The 19,889-nt window shown below is 42.3% G+C and overlaps 1 protein-coding gene across 1 annotated transcript in view; it reads left to right on the top strand.

The window, feature by feature from the left end:
* The first annotated feature begins 6,380 nt into the window (after window positions 1-6,380).
* LOC132818739 (cytochrome P450 4B1-like) overlaps window positions 6,381-19,889 on the top strand; it is a 63,841-nt gene continuing 50,332 nt past the window's right edge. The window contains exons 1-2 of the mRNA XM_060829790.1: window positions 6,381-6,965; window positions 17,049-17,193. Of these exons, the coding sequence (XP_060685773.1) occupies window positions 6,768-6,965; window positions 17,049-17,193 (343 nt within the window). The 5' untranslated portion in view covers window positions 6,381-6,767. The remainder of the gene's footprint in view (window positions 6,966-17,048; window positions 17,194-19,889) is intronic.

Raw genomic sequence — 19,889 nt, forward strand, 5'->3', positions numbered from 1 at the left:
TTTTTTTTCACATTCTCCAGTACATGCATGTCTGTTATATGGTATGGAAATCAGAGTGCAGAGGGGCAAAAGACTACTTACATTTAGCACAGTTTCTCAACCTTGAAGTTCAAATCCCCTTTGTCCTCATTTTGAATCCCACCAGCATCCACATCCAATGTATCATCCTTAAACACTCCTGCCGACTCCAAATAGACCCCACCACCCAGAAGATCTTTCCCTCCCTACGCCTCTCTGCCTTCTGCAAGGACTGTTCCCCTCGCCACTGTTTGGTTCACGCCACATTCCCCACCAACTCCCCTCAAATTACCCTCAAACTGCCCCACACACACACACACACACACACTCACACAAAAATCCGGCCCAGAATCATGCCCTGCAACCAAAAAAGATGCAAAACTTGCCAGCACACTACCTCTGTCCTCTGTCACCTCCATCTAGGGCCCCAAACAGTCCTTCCAGGTGAAACTGAATACACCTGCCTCTCCTCCAACCTAGTTTACTGCATCTGCTGCTCCCAATGTGGTCTTCTGTACATTGGGGAGACCAAACGTAAATTAAGGGAACGTTTTGCCAAACATCTCGGCTGGGCCCATAATGACCAGCCTCAGTTCCTGATCACTGCCAATTTCAATTCCCCTTCCATTCTCTCTCTGGCATGTCCATCCTTTGCCTGCTCAATTGCCACAGCGAATCAGACTGCAAATTGGAGGAACAACACCTTTTCTTCTACATGGGATGCCTACAGCCTGAAGGACTCAACATTGAGTTTTCCAATTTCAAATAACCTTCCCACCCATCACCTTACTCCCTTTCCAGCCCTACCTTCTGTCTTCCATTTCTCTCACCAACCCTTCCTTACAGCTCCCAATCGGATTCATCTCTCCCATCGATCTACCAGGTTGTACCCACCACCTGTTTTCACCTGTCACTACCTCACCATTCTGCCCCTTCGTCCAAACAAAAAGCCCATTCATCTTTATGCATCTCCCCATACCCCCACCTCCATTCCTGAAGAAGGGTTATACCCAAAACATTGACTTCTCCACTTCCTGATGCTGCCTGGCTTGCTGTGTTTTTCCAGCCTCCTGCTTGTCTATTTTGGATTCCAACATTTGCATTTTTTATCTAGAGATAAATTCCTCAGTTTACTGAGCTTTTTAGGATCTGACCCGTGATGCTCCTTTCCAGTATATTTACCTGTGTCCCTCAGTTTCTTTGCCTAGCAGTTTCATACTTTCTAAACTGCATGTGATGTTTTTATTTCTCATAGCAAAGAGAATCATTTCACATTTACCTTTATTAAAGCTCATGATTTTACGTCAAACATTTTTTCATTCAAAAGGGCATCTTATATATGTGAAGTTTTAAAGTCTGCAGTTTGTTAAAAGGTGATTGAATTTGCAACTCCAGACATTGTAAAGCAGCCTTTATCTTGTTATGTCATTTTAGTATTGGATTTAAAAGTCAAATTAAGATGAGTGTATTTGGCTGAGTGTCCTTGTTTGTCTGATATTACCTTAACAAGGTGTCATGGTACATTTTTTCTACTTTATAAAATGTTCTATGCATGTTGTTTGCATATTCAAATCCCTGCCCCTCTACTTCCTATCTTTGTTACCATCGTTTTTCTCCACTTGCCTTTCTTACAGTCTTTCTTCTTCTCCTTCATGGCCATATACTTATGAAACATTTCCCCTGTGGCAGCCATTCTATCTCTCCCATTGCACTAAATTCTCTACTGACGCCCCTTTACATATTCTCTCAATCTCCTTATTCTTGCATTCTATCACATTCTGACTCTTATTCCCACATGTCTCTTTCTATCCATTATCCCTCCACAATTGCTGCAACACAAGAACAAGAACACACCATCAAATGTGCACGCTGCATTCATGAAGTTCAGGAGTAACTGATCTGATTGTCGCTTCTATAGAACAAAGGCACTCCTTCCTCAGTCTCAGTATTTATAAACAGCACTCGGAGTGCTAATGTGGAGAAGTGGACCTTGATCATGAATTAGTTATCAATTTTCAAAGAACTTGGACATGCATGCTGAAAGTGTCTACTTGCACCGATTGTATCAGCAATTACTGGGCTGCTATGTTAAATTTCCTATTGGGAAGAATGACAGCTTACCATTCTCCTTTCAGTCCTTCAATGGATTTTTTGCATGTGTTCATCCTTCATCTTTTATTTTCCATTTGTCTGGTTTTTCTTTTGTTGTTTCATTCTTCCATGTATCTTCCCTCTAATTTTATAGGTTAACACATAAATTTCTGAATACGAACATGAGAAATAGGACCAGAAATTGGCAGTACAGCTGTTTGAGCTGAAAATGTGTTGCTGGTTAAAGCACAGCAGGTTAGGCAGCATCCAAGGAACAGGAAATTCGACGTTTCGGGCCAGAGCCCTTCATCAGGAATGAGGAGAGTGTGTCCAGCAGGCTAAGATAAAAGGTAGGGAGGAGGGATTGGGGGAGGGGCGATGGAGATGTGATAGGTGGAAGGAGGTCAAGGTGAGGGTGATAGGCCGGAGTGGGGTGGGGGCGGAGAGGTCAGGAAGAAGATTGCAGGTTAGGAGGGCGGTGCTGAGTTTGAGGGGCAGTACAGCTGTTTGAGCCTGCTTCATCATACAATAAAATCCTTGTTAATTTCCTATTTCTGTTTCACTTCCAGCATTATCCCTTGATTCCTATTATACCCATTAATCTATAAGCATTGACCCCTGTCTTCAACAGACTCAGTGAATGAGGATCCAAAGCTCTTGCAGGTAGAGACTATCAAAGACTTACAAGCCCTTGTGATGCAACTTGTTCTTGTTCTCAGTTCTTATTGGCTTTATTCTGAGACAATGACCTTTAACTCCAGACTTCCCAGTGAGTGTAAATATTATTTAAGCATCTAGCCTGTCAGGACCTTTTTGTATTTTTTATGTTTTTTAATGTGTGTATATCAATTGGGAAAATCTGGCAAGTTTGGAAAAATGTAATTCCCGATGTCAAGAAAAAGAGTCCAATTTTCCACAAAAGGTTTCAATGGCAAAATGAGAATCTTGATAATGAGTTCTGAGGGGCCTTATTGCATGTATGAACATCTTACTGTTAAAAATCTCACTCCATTTATAGCAGAGAGAAACCAGACAATTACCAACATGAAAGTCTCAGCAAGTTTCTGGTGTCTGCAATTCACTGAACAATTTCCCTGAGCAACATCTCCTCCGAGCCTCCATCTTGGACTGCATTCCCCAGCACTTCAGGGCATGGTCCATGGATAGTGCTTACATCCTTTGTTCACAGAAATTAGCATAGCACAGTCGAGGGTGCGGATATATTGCTGGACAGCACCGTGCTATCTAACGCATGTATCACAAGCTTATGTGGCAAACACACTAACTGTGCTTCAACTAAATGGCTATGTCTCAAAATTCAAGTGAAGTATTCTTCAGCCAAGTCAAGGAGGAACTGTCACCATTTTGGGGGTATCATCACAGTTAGTCTGGGCATTGATCCAATCTCAATCCAGATGTTTAAACATAGTTAATCAGCCATTTTGAGCATTCAGGGTCAGAGGTTCCATATCATTACAGCCCCAAGGAGTAGACCATGGTCACTCCTGTAGATCCAGTGCAACTGTTTTAGGAAGTAGAAGTATGTCAGTCAGCAAGCTGCACAGAGATCATCAGAGGTCTGTTCACTCATTGGTCAGGGGTGGGAGCTGAGCTATGGACAGTCCTGGAGGTCTCTTCCCTGAAAGTCACAGTGAGTTGTCATGGGCCACTGCTGTGGCAAGCAAGTTGGTGAACTGAAGGCTGTCATGGAGGCCTTGTGCAAGCGGCTGACAAGCAAAGCGAGATCAGCTTGAGCAGTCCAACTCTGTAATTATTTTCTATGTCTTTTGCTGTGCAAAACAATTTTCTGTCAAAGTGTTTGTATGCACACAGAAATGATCGGAAGGCACCCAGCATCCTGCACATGTATCCTGATTAATTCAAAGTCCAAGATATAAATAGAAAGTGAGCAGAGTTTATAACCTTTGGAATAATTTGTCAATTGTTTTACAGAGTTTTATTAGGTATGAGATATTGGATGCATTCTCAATTTATATTTACAGGAATGTTGTTATTCAGGAATGATTTCATGAATTACTTTTTAAAAAACAAACGAACTGCAGTTGCTGGAAATCAGAAACAAAACAGAATTGCTAGAAAATATCAGCAGGTCAATTCCAGTTCTGAAGAAGGATCACTGGACCTGAAACGTTAACTCTGATCGCCCTCCACAGAGGCTGCCAGACCTGCTGACCTTTTCCAGTAATTTCTGTTTTTGTTTCATTAAGTACTCAACTATTAGTTAGCTATAGTGTAATGTAAGTGAAAAGGAGGAAAACTTCAAGTGATGGCAACAGAAAATGCTGGAAATCAACAAGATTTCATTCAGCACTTGGAAGAAAAAGATTGGTCAAAATTTCAAGCGGAATCTTTTCAGATCCTGAGCAATTTCCACAAAAGTAGTAGGAAAATGTTTTACCTTTAAGTTTGTAAAGCTTATTCACTTAAGGCTGCTATTTAAAACAGAACTCAAGGTAAGTTGATAAAAATCTAGGTTTAATTTGTAACCTTTCACAAATATAAACAACTCATTTTCCAAAATCATGATATTGTTTTCAATGTAATAGCTAATTCATCATTTGTCTGAACAGCTAATCAGTCCCATTCATTATGATGCCCGAGCATCACTGACAAACAAAGGCTACCACACTAACTACAGTGCTTCAGTTTGACTTTGTGCTATAATCAAAATAAGCACTAATACCTGAATGAAGTAGTGTTCTTATCTTACAATTAACACTTTTTTTCATTTATTATTGAATATCTAGATGTTGAACCGTCTTTTCAATAATCGTTTCATTATTTTCATTTCTACCTGGTTCAGTCACATTTTCTTCAGCTTCCACATGTTCTCTACATTTTGGATTTTTGTAAAAATTGTAACATGTTAATGGCATTTCTGCCAATCATCCCCTGTTTTCACTTAAGCAGCAAAGATAAAATTAGTACACCAATTGGTGAACAGGAACCTTGAAGTCGTACTGGACTGATATCTTTAACTCTGTTTCTCTCTTCATTGAAATGCCAAATCACCTGGGTTTCTCCAGCATTTTCTGTTTTTTAATTGCAGATTTTCAGCATCTGCAATATTTTGCTTTTCTAAGAGTAATTTGATAGCAGATGTATGCTATTATCAAATAAATCTATCAATGCCTGGTCAATTGCCCCTTGAAAGGCCTCACAGTACCCACAAGTCTACCTTATCTCCACAGACAAAACCTAATAAACTTACTCTGCCCACTCTATGTGCTGGCAGACATTTTTCATCATTACTGAATACCTGGCATTTAGTTGAAGATAGTACACCATTCACGTTGGGTTCTGGGAGTTGCAGGGTCTGCCTGAAAGTCAGTATTCCCCCTAGCAAACAACCTTCATTTACTGTTTTCTGTGGCTGTCTTGTCGACAACAGTTCCATCAATCCTTGTATTTGACAATCGATATCTCCTGTTTTTGTCTTCAGCCTCTGGCCTCTGTATTGTTATGCTCACTATTGCTATCTGCTGTCCCTCTCGTTGAAGCAAACTGGTGAGTTGTGAACTCTCTTCCTCTCTCTCTCTCTCCTGTGATGATACTATGGCTTTACGAGGTTTGTTCTGTCCTGCTATTTTTATGAAGAAACATTGAGACAGAGGTCACAAACAGCCTGCTCAAATCCAGTAAACAGCTTGTGATGCCTTGGATTTCTTTTTAATCTTGGAACAATAGAAGTAGCCTGAATGATGGTTAAAGAACAGCTTCTTTCGTGCTGAATGGTTTGGTGGTGTCCGTGTTGAACTGGGGTGGACAAAGTTAAAAATCATACAATACCAGGTTATAGTCCAACAGGTTTGTTTGGACGCAGTAGCTTTCGGAGTGCTGCTCCTTCATCAGGTGGTTCATCAGGACAACCACCTGAAAGCTACTGCGTCCAAATAAACCTGTTGGACTCTAACCTGGTGTTGTGTGAGTTTTAACTTTGAACTCCCTGCTGAATGGACTCCAAATAATGTTGATCTTGCTTTGTGCACTTCCTATGCAGCAGTGTCCTTATATGCCTCAGTCTGTCTAAAAACTCTACGATTTGTATGTTATGAGCTGCCTGTACTGCTAGCAAAACGAAGCTTTTCACTATACTGGACTTAGGTACATATAACAACAATAAATCAGTTGGCTGTTACCTTTATTGCAATGCGCCCCCAGCGGCTGGCTTACTGCTTTAATATTAATAAAAAGAGCGGATGGGGGGAGGGGCAGTAAGGACAGAATCTATTCCTTAATTGGCCCTTTCATCGAAAATCTCCTCTGTTCCACCAGGTCCAGCTCTGGGATCCTGACCTGGAATTCAGCCCAGAATTGTGAGCTCAAGGACTTTAGACTGGGGACTAGTTCTGTGCTCTGGTGGAAGTATTCACTTTCCATTCCCGCTTCACTCTGTTGGCTATATTTGATTTTTACGTCTTGGTATTGCGCAGCGACACTAAAATAACAATCAGATGGGAGGTGGATGGTTGAGTTTAGTTGGAAATCAGGGAATCCACCTTTAAAATAGAGCAACCTAGTGCGGACTGTCGGATTTGTTGACGTATGGGCGCGGCTAGCAAGTCAAATACAGTTTAATGACATAAGGACGATCAGATCTGTAGCTGTTGCTGGATTCTCTCTTCTGCCTGTACCAAATGGCCATTGTGGAAGCGATGAAGTCGCTGTGCTTCCCCTTGGAAGTCTGTCGGCTGTTCCATTTGATCGCTGTGTTTTGTTTAGTGTCTTTCTTGATCAAAACAGTGAAACTCTTCCGTAGAAGGTGGGAGATGATGACAGCATTGAAACTGTTCCCGGGACCCCCAACCCACTGGTTGTTTGGTCACGTATCAGAGGTCAGTATTCATTCGCTTACATGACACACTAGAGTGACTAAACAACCCTGGATATACAAATGTGTGTGCGTTTGTCCAGTTCCTTGCATTGCTGTTACTTTTAAACACTAAACCATTGACCCATCCTAAACGGTCAGAGAAATAAGTCCGTGTTTTTTAAAAGCAAAATGCCAAACTGACTGCATAACTCAAGAGTAGTTGACCTAGGTCAGCAATCTGAGGAGAACGCAAAGTATCATTAACCCACTTTATGAGCATAAAGCAGGGATACGTCCTGTTTTAACTTAAATTAATTCCCATGTTTGGAGTGCAAAGTAAACGGAGAAAGTGCTGGAGAAATTCAGCAGGTCTGGTGGCATCTGTGGAGAGGGAAAAAGTAAATGTTTCGAGTCCAGTGTAACACTTGTTTGTATTTAGTTGTGTTTTACTGAGTGCTAACATGTTATCAATGATTTGCTGGATAGCTTCTGGAGTCACATTCAGTTTGGACTGTAGTCCTTAAAGAGTGGTGGCCAGTTGGTTTAAGAGGATAGGCAGCTTGATTGTGGGCTTACTATAGAAGCCCAAAACATCACTTCTTCCTTTGGGTATATAACGCTGGTGTAGGATTCCACTCATTCTTACATATCTCAGCCAAGTTACTTTACTGAAGGGAATTTATGTGGTGAGGAAGTGTGACAACATGAGCTATTTTCCAATCTGCCTTCTTCAGTGCAGGCATCTCTTTACAGAGATGGCCAAATCTAGTGGAGGAACGGAACACTGGCTGGTAGTTTTTCTCCCCATTCCTGACGTTCATGCCTATGCTCTTGATCCTAACTCATTCCTGGCATTCCAGTTTGTTAGATACTGTATTCTACAGGTAGCCTTTTCACCATCATGGTGTCAACTTCCTTCAAAGCATCATGCAAGTGACCATTCACAGCGTCACTCTGAACTGTACCTTATCATTGGTGACATCACCAACAACTCCATATATAATTCCATGTCTTGCATTTCTGCACCTTTTTCCAACATAAAAGAACAAAATAGATCTACTCTGTCAAGCCCCCTCAGAATCTTATATATTTCAAAAATATTACCACTTGTTTTTATAATCTCCAATGAGCAAGCAGTCAACCTGCTGAAGCCTGTGGAGACAAAGAGAGACCAAGAGAGAGCAAAAGCAAGAGACAGTGGAGCTGCTGTGAAGAAGAGGGATAGACAGTGGATGTGTTAGCAGACCAGCAGGATGCTGCATACGCATAGGTCTCTGTTCAATAAGATTAGGACAGAACACATGGGAACTTTGGAGATTTAAGGAACAAGGAGTTGCCTAGATGGATTTTGCCCGTGAAGAGCAGTTCACTAGTGCTCAGACTGAGTGGGATGAGTTTTGAAAGAAATTGGAAGGTGTAGCCTGGTAGGGACTGGTAAACCTGGTGGGAAGCTGTCTAATTTTGGGTCTGGATCTCATAATTCTATTTATCTTCAAAAAGTGCAGCACACAGTGAAAGTAGTTATAAGATGTATCTTGATTGTGTTTGTTAGTTAATGCAGAAATATCTTCTTCTTAGTTCAGTGTAGTAGTGCCCTATTAGGTAATTTTAAACTACCTTGATATTAGCTTATCAGTTACAATGAAAGCCTTAAAACAGAAAATCTCCCCATAAAAACTGAAAAAACTACAGATACTGTAAATCAGAAGGAGAAATCAGAGTTTATGTTTCATTTCAATTCTGAGGAAGGAAACATTAATTCAGCATTAATTCTGGACCCAAAGCATTAATTCTGATTTCTTTTCACAGACGCTGCCAGACCTCCAGCAACTCCTGTTTTTATTTGTGATAAAATCTTGTGATAAAATGGCTATTTTCATTGGTTGTTGGGAAAAAAATATTTTGAGGCGATCAGTCTCTATAGGGATGACAACACAGTGAGAAAAATTAAATGTGATTGGCTGATTACCTGCTTCCTGACATCACTGTTCTTGCATGCCAGGACATCCTCTTGACTTGATGCAAGAATTAAGTGGCCACTGATAAAGGAGAAAAAAAAACACTTGATTGATTGGATTGATTTCTTTTGAGTTATTGGTGAATTCTGTTACAGTAGCGCCTCGACTTAAGAACTTAATCCGTTCCGGGACCCGGTTTGCGAACCGAAAATTTCGTGAACTGAATCAATTTTTCCCATGGTTCGAATAGCGTAAGAATGCTTGGACATAGCAACGAATGATGTTCACAGCGCGCACGCCAAAGACGAACTGAATGAGATCTCGCGGGGCCTGAGAGCTTTTGCGTTCAAAGCGCGCGTAGCAAAGCAGAACAATGAAACCACGTGGTCACACCCGGGCTTTTTGCGTTCGTACCTTCGTTCATACCTTGAATTTCGTACGTACGTTGAAGCAAAGTTTTACGTACAATCCTGTTCATAAACCAATTTGTTCGTGAACGGTGTTGTTTGTATGTCGAGGTGCTACTGTACTTTGCTGCTGACCACACAATCCAGCTTATTTGTTTTATTCCATTTATTTTCTTCTTAACAGAAATTATCTCGCTGTAAAGAAAGCACTTTCAGAGTACTAATTACTTTAAACTTAATTGCACTAAAGAAGAGATCATTGAAATTGGCTTGAAAGTAATGAAAGGTTTTGATATGGTTAAAGTCAGCAAGTGATTTAACTTAGGCTAAGGAGCACAGTAAAACACTCTCCAGCCTTAACAAGTTTAAAGGTTTGGAAAATGATGTTTCCCCAAGTATTTCACTATTTTTTGCTGCTGTTTTCTGTGATGATAGGGAAAAATGTGACAGAGGAAGGACAGTCAGTTTGCTTATAGGTCGAAAGGTGTGGTGCTGAAAAAGCATAGCAGGTCAGGCAGCATCAGAGGAGCAGGAGAATCGATGTTTTAGGCATAAGCCATTCATCAGGAATGCTTATGGGTGGCACAGTGGCTTTGTGGTTCACACTGCTACTTCACACGCCACAGATCTGGTTTGGATTCTGGCTTCAGGTGACTACCTGTGTGGAGTTTGTACATTTGCCCTGTGTCTTTGTGTGCTTCTTCCCACAGTCCAAAGATGTACAGGTTTAGTGGATTGGCCATGCTAAATTGTCCACAGTGTCCAGGATATGCAGACTAGGTGGATTAGCCATGGGAAATGCAGGTTACAGGGGTAGGGTAGGGGTTTGGGTCAGGTGTTTTTTAGAGGGCCAGTATAGAGTTGATGGGCCAAATGGCCTGTTTCCACAATAGAGGTTTCTATGATTATGCTCCTTCTTCAATAACCTTTATGTTTCAAAATCTTGTTCTGATGCTAATTTTTTTCCCTTTTCTTTCTATGCCATATATATAACTGTAGGTATGTAATTAAGAACAACCCAAAATTTACAGAGATTTAGTTTTTGCCACTATAATTTAAAATAGCAGCTGTCCTTCTTTATCAGCAGCTAGTTGATGAAGGAATCAGTGAGTCAGATTTCATGGTCATGTGACCTCACAACTGACACAGCACTGAAAGAGTTGTTGACCATGAAGAAAACTGCCCAAAAATATTTAGCGTTAATGTACAGTGGATTTCACCTTTCCCGATGCCAGTTTAACCTAGGCTTCCAGTCAAGGAAGTCTCAGCGATAGTAATGTCTTCAAGCAAGATATTCAGCCAACAGCATTGAAATTTCCTCAAAGACTGCATATCAGAAAGTAAAATGGGGTTGTTATCCTTCAATTTTAAATACCTTTTACAGTTCAAAATAAACAATTTGAATTGAGGCAGGAGGGTAGGTATATGCTCAAACTTTTAATTATATAACAGTAAATCATGTGATTTGTTAAAAATTAAATTGCACAGACCTGACAATCCACAGATGTAAAATTAGGTTTTCAGGGCCAGTAAGGTTGATAAGAAATAGTTATGAACTAGGATTGCTGTTAAGAACTCAATAACACTTCATTCAACAAGGTGTAAAATTTTGAGTTTGGTTTTTAGAGTGATACATAGTTTAAACTCGAGACTCTACAACTGTAGTGTCTCCCACCCGCCCTCCTCCTCTAACCTAGTTAATAAGGTAAGGTTCATTCTAAGCTTCCTCTATGGAATATAAGTTTGTTATTAATTTTATAGCAACTCGATCTAAGCTTTCTACTTTTAGTATTGAGTGGGTGTTCAGATAAGTCGGGTATGGATGTAGGGCAGTTGCTTGCTCCTCCTGCAAAATGTGGCAGGTGGGAGTCATGGCGCACGTCTCCACGGCTACATCTGTGGGAAGTGCACACAACTCCAGCTCCTTGAAAACCGTGTTAGGGAATTGGAGCTGGAGCTGGATCTGGATGAACTATGGATCATTCGGGAGGCTGAGGGGGTAATTGAGATGAGTTACCGGGAGTTGGTCACTCCTAAGGATCAGGACAAGGATAGATGGGTTACAGTTAGGGGGAGGAAAGGGGACAGTCAGCAGTGCAGAGATCCCGTGTGGACATTCCCCTCAGCAATAAGTATACCGTTTTGGATACTGCTGGGGGATGACCTACCCGAGGAAAGCCATATCCGTCTGTTCTCTGGCACTGAGCCGAACACTCTGGCAAAGAAGGGAAGGGAGCAGAATAGAAAAGTACTCGTGGTAGGGGACTCGATAGTTAGGGGAATAGACAGGAGATTTTGTGGTCAGGATCAGGATTCCCAGAAGGTATGTTGCCTCCCTGGTGCCAGGGTCTGGGACGTCTCCGATCGGGTATATAAGATTCTAAAAGAGGAGGGCGAACAGCCAGAAATCGTGTTACATATTGGCACTAATGATATAGCCAGGAAAAGGATCGAGGATATAAAAAGTGATTTCAGGGAGTTAGGATGGAAGCTGCAGAGCAGGACAAACTTGGGGAAGAGTAGTGTTCTCTAGTTTACTACCGGTGCCACGAGATAGCAAGGTGAGGAACAGGAGTGGGCACAGCTTAACACATGATTGTGCGCTGGTGTAGGAGGGAGGGCTTCAGATATGTAGATAATTAGGATGCCTTCTGGGGAAGGTGGGACCTGTACAAGAAGGATGGGTTGCACCTGAACTGGAAGGGGACCAATGTCCTGGGTGGAAGGTTTGCTCGAGTAGTTTGAGAGGGTTTAAACTAGTACGGCAGTGGGGTGGGAACCTGAGCTGTATACCGGAGGTGAGAGTTGATGCAGATGAGGCAATAGCAAGAGGTAGACCAGCTAGTGGGAGTGATTTTCCTGGGAAGGAACCAAGGGATCAGTTAAAGTGTTTTTGCTTTAACGCAAGGAGTATCAGGAATAAAAGTGATGAACTTAGAGCATGGAACAGTACCTGGTGTTATGATGTTGTGGCCATAACAGAGACATGGGTTTCTCAGGGGCAGGAATGGTTGCTGGATGTTCCAGGGTTTTGAGCATTTAAAAAGAATAGGGAGGGGGGAGAAAGAGGAGGGGGTGTAGCACTACTAATCAGAGGGTATCACAGCTACAGAAGCTTCCATTGTCGAGGAAGGTCTGCCTACCGAGTCAGTATGGGTGGAAATTAGGAACAGCAAGGGAGCAGTCACCTCGTTAGGGGTTTACTACAGGCCCTCCAAAAGCAGCAGGGAGATGGAAGAAAGCATAGGTCAGCAGATTTTGCAAAAGTGTGGATGTAGTAGGGTTGTTGTAATGGGTGACTTTAACTTTCCCAATATTGATTGGAAAACTCCTTCGAGCAGAAGATCTGAATGGAGCTGTTTCTGAAAGGTGTGTTCAGGAGGGTTTCCTAACTCAGTACATTGACAGGCCGATGAGGGGAGAGGCCATTCTTGACTTGGTGCTCGGAAACGAGCCAGGGCAGGTATCAGATCTTGTGGTGGGAGAGCATTTTGGTGATAGTGACCACAACTGCCTCACATTCTACATAGCTATGGAGAAGGAGAGGATTCGGCAAAAATGGGAGGATATTTACTTGGGGAAGAGGAAACTATGATGCAATTAGACATGAGTTAGGAAGCATGGATTGGGAGCAATTGTTCCATGGTAAAGGCACTATAGACATGTGGAGACTGTTTAAGGAACTGTTGTTGCGAGTGATGAATAAATATGTCCCTCTGAGACAGGCAAGAAGTGGTAAGATAAAGGAACCTTGGATGACGAGAGTGGTGGAGCTTCTCATCAAAAGGAAAAAGGTAGCTTACATAAGGTAGAGGAAGCTATGGTCAAGCTCAGCTCAAGAGGATTACAGGCAGGCGAGGAAGGAGCTCAAAAATGGTCTGAGGAGAGCCAGGAGGGGGGCATGAGAAAGGCTTGGCAGAACGGATTAGTAAGAACACAAAGGCATTGTACACTTATGTGAGGAATAAGAGAATGGTCAAAGAAAGAATAGGACCGTTCAGGAATAGCATAGGGAATTTGTGTGTGGAGTCTGAGGAGGTAGGGGAAGCCCTAAATGAATTTTTTGCTTCTGTCTTTACGAAAGAAACGAACTTTGTAGTGAATGAAATCTTTGAAGAGCATGTTGGAATGGATAGAGATAGAGGAAGCCGATGTGCTGAAAATTTTGTCAAACATTAATATTGACAAGTCACCAGGCCCGGACCAGATTTGTCCTCGGCTGCTTTGGGAAACGAGAATGCAATTGCTTCGCCACTTGCGAAGGTCTTTGCATCCTCGCTCTCCACTGGAGTCGTACCTGAGGACTGGAGAGAGACAAATGTAATTCCTCTCTTCAAGAAAGGAAATAGGGAAATCCCCGACAATTACAGACCAGTAAGTCTCACGTCTGTCGTCTGCAAGGTGTTAGAAAGGATTCTGAGGAATAGGATTTATGACCACCTGGAAGAGCATGGCTTGATTAAATGCAGTCAACACGGCTTTGTGAGGGCAGGTCATGCCTCACAAACCTTATTGAGTTCTTTGAGGATGTGACTAGAAAAGCTGATGAGGAGTCGAGCTGTGGATGTGGTGTATATGGACTTCAGCAAGGCATTTGATAAGGTTCCCCATGGTAGGCTCATTCAGAAGGTCAGGAGGAATGGGATACAGGGGAACTTAGCTGTCTGGATACAGAATTGGCTGGCCAACTGAAGACAGCGAGTGGTAGTAGAAGGAAAATATTCTGCCTGGAAGGCTGTGGTGAGTGGTGTTCCACAGGGCTGTGTCCTTGGGCCTCTACGGTTTGTAATCTTTATTAATGACTTGGATGAGGGGATTGAAGGATGGATCAGCAAGTTTGCAGACGACACAAAGGTTGGAGGTGTCATTGACAGTATAGAGGGCTGTTGTAGGCTGCAGTGGGACATTGACAGGATACCCTTCCACCGACACTCTCATTCGTTTGGCCGAACTGGTCCTCACGCTTAACAATTTCTCCTTCGAATCCTCCCACTTTCTCCAGACCAAAAGGGTAGCCATGGGCACACGTATGGCCCCAGCTATGCCTGTCTCTTTGTTGGCTACGTAGAACAGTCCATCTTCTGTAATTACACCGGCACCACTCCCCACCTCTTCCTCCGCTACATTGATGACTGCATTGGCGTCACCTCATGCTCCTGCAAGGAGGTTGAGCAATTCATCAACTTCACCAACACATTCCACCCTGACCTTAAATTTACCTGGACCATCTCTTGCACTTTCCTCCCCTTCCTGGACCTCTCCATCTCCATTAATGACGACCGATTTGACACTGACATTTTTTACAAACCCACCGACTCCCACAGCTACCTGGATTACACCTCTTCCCACCCTACCTCTTGCAAAAATGCCATCCTGTATTCCCAATTCCTCCGCCTCCACCATATCTGCTCCCAGGAGGACCAGTTCCACCACAGAACACACCAGATGGCCTCCTTCTTTAGAGACCGCAATTTCCCTTCCCACATGGTTAAAGATGCCCTCCAACACATCTCGTCCACATCCTGCACCTCCGCCCTCAGACCCCACCCCTCCAACCGTAACAAGGACAGAATGCCCCTGGTGCTCACCTTCCACCCTACCAACCTTCGCATAAATCAAATCATCCACCAACATTTCCGCCACCTCCAAAAAGACCCCACCACCAGGGATATATTTCCCTCCCCACCCCTTTCCGCCTTCCGCAAAGACCGTTCCCTCCGTGACTACCTGGTCAAGTCCATGCCCCCTTATAGCCCACCCTCCCATCCTGGCACCTTCCCCTGCCACCGCAGTAACTGTAAAACCTGCGCCCACACCTCCTCACTCACCTCTATCCAAGGCCCGAAAGGTGCCTTCCATATCCATCAAAGTTTTACCTGGACATCCAATAATATCATTGATTGTATCTGTTGCTCCTGATGTGGTCTCCTCTACATTGGAGAGACTGGGCGCTTCCTAGCAGAGCGCTTTAGTGAACATCTCCGGGACACCCGCACCAATCAACCACACCGCCCTGTGGCCCAACATTTCAACTCCCCCTCCCACTCTGCCGAGGATATGGACGTCCTGGACCTCCTTCATCACTGCTCCCTCACCACCAGACGCCTGGAGGAAGAACGCCTCATCTTCCGCCTCAGAATACTTCAACCCCAGGGCATCAATGTGGACTTCAACAGTTTCCTCATTTCCCCTTCCCCCATATCACCCTAGTTCCAAACTTCCATCTCAGCACTGTCCCCATGACTTGTCCGGACTTGTCCTACCTGCCTATTTCCTTTTCCACCTATCCATTCCACCCTTTCCTCCCTGACCTATCACCTTCATCCCCTCCTCCACTCACCTATTATACTCTATGCTACTTTCTCCCCACCCCCACCCTCCTCTAGCTTATCTCTCCATGCTTCAGGCTCTCTGCCTTTATTCCTGATGAAGGGCTTTTGCCCGAAACGTCGATTTCGCTGCTCGTTGGATACTGCCTGAACTGCTGTGCTCTTCCAGCACCACTGATCCAGAATCTGGTTTCCAGCATTTGCAGTCATTGTTTTTACCACCAGGATGCAGAGATGGACTGCGAGATGGCAAATGGAGTTCAACCTGGATAGATGTGAGGTGATGCATTTTGGAAGGTCGAATTTGAAAGCTGAGTACAGGATTAAGGTTAGGATTCTTGGCAGTGTGGAGGAACAGAGAGATCTTGGTGTGCCGATACATAGATCCCTTAAAATGGCCACCCAAGTGGACAGGGTTGTTAAGAAAGCGTATGGTGTTTTGGCTTTCGTTAACAGGAGGATTGAGTTTAAGAGTCGTGAGATCTTGTTGCAGCTCTATAAAACTTCGGTTAGACCGCATTTGGAAATACTGCATCCAGTTCTGGTCGCCCTATTATAGCAAAGATATGGATGCTTTGGAAAGGGTTCAGAGGAGGTTTACCAGGATGCTGCCTGGACTGGAGGGCTTATCTTATGAAGAGAGGTTGACTGAGCTCGGACTTTTGTCATTGGAGAAAAGGAGGACAAGAGGGGACCTAATTGAGGTATACAAGATAATGAGAGGCATAGATAGAGTCGAAAGCCAGAGACTATTTCCCAGGGCAGAAATGACTAACACGAGGGGTCACAGGTTTAAGTTGGTTGGAGGAAAGTATAGAGGAGATGTCAGAGCAGGTTCTTTACACAGAGAGTTGTGAGAGCATGGAATGCGTTGCCAGCAGCAGTTGTGGAAGCAAGGTCATTGGGGACATTTATGAGACTACTGGACATGCATATGGTCACAGAAATTTGAGAGTGCATACATGAGGATCAGAGGTCAGCACAACATCGTGGGCTGAAGGGCTTGTTCTGTGCTGTACTGTTCTATGTTCTATGTTCTATGTTCTAAAGGCCCATTTCTCATCAAGTTCAGTGACTTATAATTGTCTACAGACCTTGGAGACTGCAAGAGAGTACCTGATGCATAGAATCAGCAGTGGTAACTTCTGGGTTGCCACACCTAACAATGGCAGGTGTGAATTCCCAAAGTTGCTGTCAGTTTCAAAGGAAAACAGAAAATCTGACTTTCATTTTTGCTGCAGATTTCAGACCAATTAACTTCTTGAAGTGGTCAACAAAACATGCATATGCTAACTTCGACTGTTTTGAACCTCATATCTAATATCTGCTTAGCATGTGAAGAAGAGTTGCTCAAGATGAAGTATTTCAATTTGTTGAATTTTCATTTCTATTTTGTTAAATCTCATTTTAGTTTCCTCAGGATGGGACAGATTTAGACAAGACCGTGACATGGACAAAGCAATATCCATATGCCCACCCATTGTGGTTTGGTCCATTTACAGTTTTCTTAAGTATCAACCACCCTGATTATGCTAAAACATTACTTACAACTACAGGTAAGAATATTAAACAAGTTCTCTTTGTATTGTTATGCAATCAACAATTATTTATTTAACTGTGAGGACCAATTTCCACAGATTATTTGCTAACATCACCATTGCAAGGAGAGGAACAGCAATAGGATACTTTGTTTTATGCATAAGAAATTAATTTTAATTTCTGGTAATTGTGTAACATGGATGATGTCAGATCAATCATTCATTATTTGATTTGCCCAGTCAACTTTAGGTAGCAACTGTGAAATCATCATTTTACCATAATGACTAAAATTAAAATCACTTCCTTTATCCCTTCAAGTTACTATAACATTTTTGAATAAACATCAGATCTTCTTCTGTATTTATCCAGTAATGATCCAAGTTTTCCTATCAGTACCTACTTAAAATGTTAGTGAATTATTTTTATTGTTTGAATGTTATTCAGTGGACCTACAGATTATTACTGTTAAGATCTCAAAATGGAATGACAGAGGAATCCCCATGAAATTCGAGTCACGCAGACTTCATGATGTGTGAGAAGGCCCAAGGTGGCATTTCTGTGACCTCACAGCAATAAGCGGGGAAAGTGAATGGGGAGTTACGTAAAGTCTTGTATGGAAATGATGTAACTCTCACTCTCTTTTGGAGAGGTGCCAAGTTTAAAAGAAAAAGCAAAGAGACTCCCAAGTATTTCCCAACAAGACTCTGACACTATAAATTGACCACTTTCTCTGCCAAAACAGCCATGTCACCATTTGGATAGATTACATGTTTCAAAGAATAAATTGAAGTATTTTGGGGAAATGTTCCAAATCTTCCATCTTTGTAGGCAACTAATATTCATGCTAAGCAATTATGAGTGGGTTAACTTGGCATTTTGATGATTTAACTTGATAGATTTTGTCTGTTTCCAATTTTGGTGTAGGTGTTCTGCAAAGCAACCATAGTAAGTCAGGGAAGGAGAAAAACTGACAATGGGGATAATGAGTAGGTGAAAATAGATTTGCTTTGCTGCAAGGGCATGACAGGGCCTGGGGTGTTGGTAACTGATATGAAGGAGGTATTTAGCAAGCTGGAAGAACAGTATCTCATCTCCCACTTAGGACCCTGCAGCCTTTAGGACTCAATATGAAGTCCGATAACTTTAGAGACTAAATACCTCCTTCATATCGCTTACCAACACCCAAGGCCATGTCATGCCCTTTCAGCATAGTAAATCCATTTTCACTCATTCATTGTCCCCATTGACAGTTTTTCTCCTTCCCTGGCTTACTATCAACCATCCCTTTGTTACCTAACTTTCTTTCTCTCCCTGGTATCCATTTGCATCTAATGGTCACTCCTTCCTCGTTGCCTGTCATCAGCATAAATGTTACCTTTTCCTCGCTACCAGCAGTTCTGAAGAAAGGTCACTGGACTTAAAACATTTACTCTGCTTTCTCTCAACAGAAACTTCCAGACTTGCCTAGTTTCTCTCGCAAATTTTGTTTTTGTGTCATGCTGACTATACTTGATTTTATTGTGTGTTTTTAAATGCTACACTATTACCTCCTTTGTAATAGACACTATGGTATTCCCAAGAACAGGCGTGAAGCTATCTGGCCTATCATTACCTGTTTTACCTCCTTCCCTTTTCAAATAAAGTATTACATTGGCAGTTTTCCAATCCTGTGGGACTTTTCCAGCACCTAAAGATTCCTGGAAGATTACTACCAACGTATCTACTATAATGTTAACTGCTTCTTTTAGTATTCTATGATGTATCCAATCAACCTGGGAATGAATTGGTCTTTAATCTCATTAGTTTCCCTAGTCCTTTTTCTCTAGTGATAGTTATTGCATCTATTTGCTCTCGTCCTTTTGCCCCTTGATCATTTAGTCATTTTGGAATGCTATTACTGTCTTCCTCTGTGAAAACTGATGCAAACTACTGATTCAATTCCTCTGCCATTTCCTGGTTTCTTATTATTTCCCCAACTTCATTCTCTAAGGGATTTATGTTTACTTTGGTTATTCTCTTTCCTTTTGCATATTTGAAGAAACACTTGCAGTCTGTATTGATGTTACTTGAAGTTTACCCTCAAAGTTAATCTTCTTCCTTGTTATAATTGTTTTGGTAATTTTTTGTTGGTTTTTAAAACTTTCCCAATTATCTGATTTACCACTTATCTCTGCCACACTGTATATTTTTCTTTAAAGTTGATGCTATCCTTTACTTTCCTGATTAACCACAGTTGGCTTGTTCCCTTCCTAGAGTTTTTCTCTGCATTGGAATAGATACTTGCTGTAAATCATGAACTATTTTCTTCAATGTCTGCTATCGTTCCTCAAATGTCTTTGCAGTTAATCTGCTTTCCCAGTCGACACCAGCAGATTCTGTTCTCATTCCCTTGTCATTAACTTTTCTTAAGCTCAGCACAAATGTTTCTCATCCAAGTTCCTCCCACTCAAACTGAATGCCAAATTCTGCCATTTGTGGTCACTGTTTCCTTGGGTATCTTTTATTCAGAAATCATTTATTAAACTTGCCTAATTACACATCACTGGATCTGAAATAGCCTGATCCCTGTTGGATCCATAACCTATTGTTTGAGAAAACTGTCCTGAATACACTCCATGAATTTTTCCTCATGGCTTCCTCTGTCAATTTACAAGATCATCAATCAATATGAAGATTAAAGTCATCCAAGATTAATGTACTGCCTGGTTAACTT

The sequence above is a fragment of the Hemiscyllium ocellatum genome, chromosome 9 (assembly GCF_020745735.1).
Source record: "Hemiscyllium ocellatum isolate sHemOce1 chromosome 9, sHemOce1.pat.X.cur, whole genome shotgun sequence".
Lineage (NCBI taxonomy): Eukaryota > Metazoa > Chordata > Chondrichthyes > Orectolobiformes > Hemiscylliidae > Hemiscyllium > Hemiscyllium ocellatum.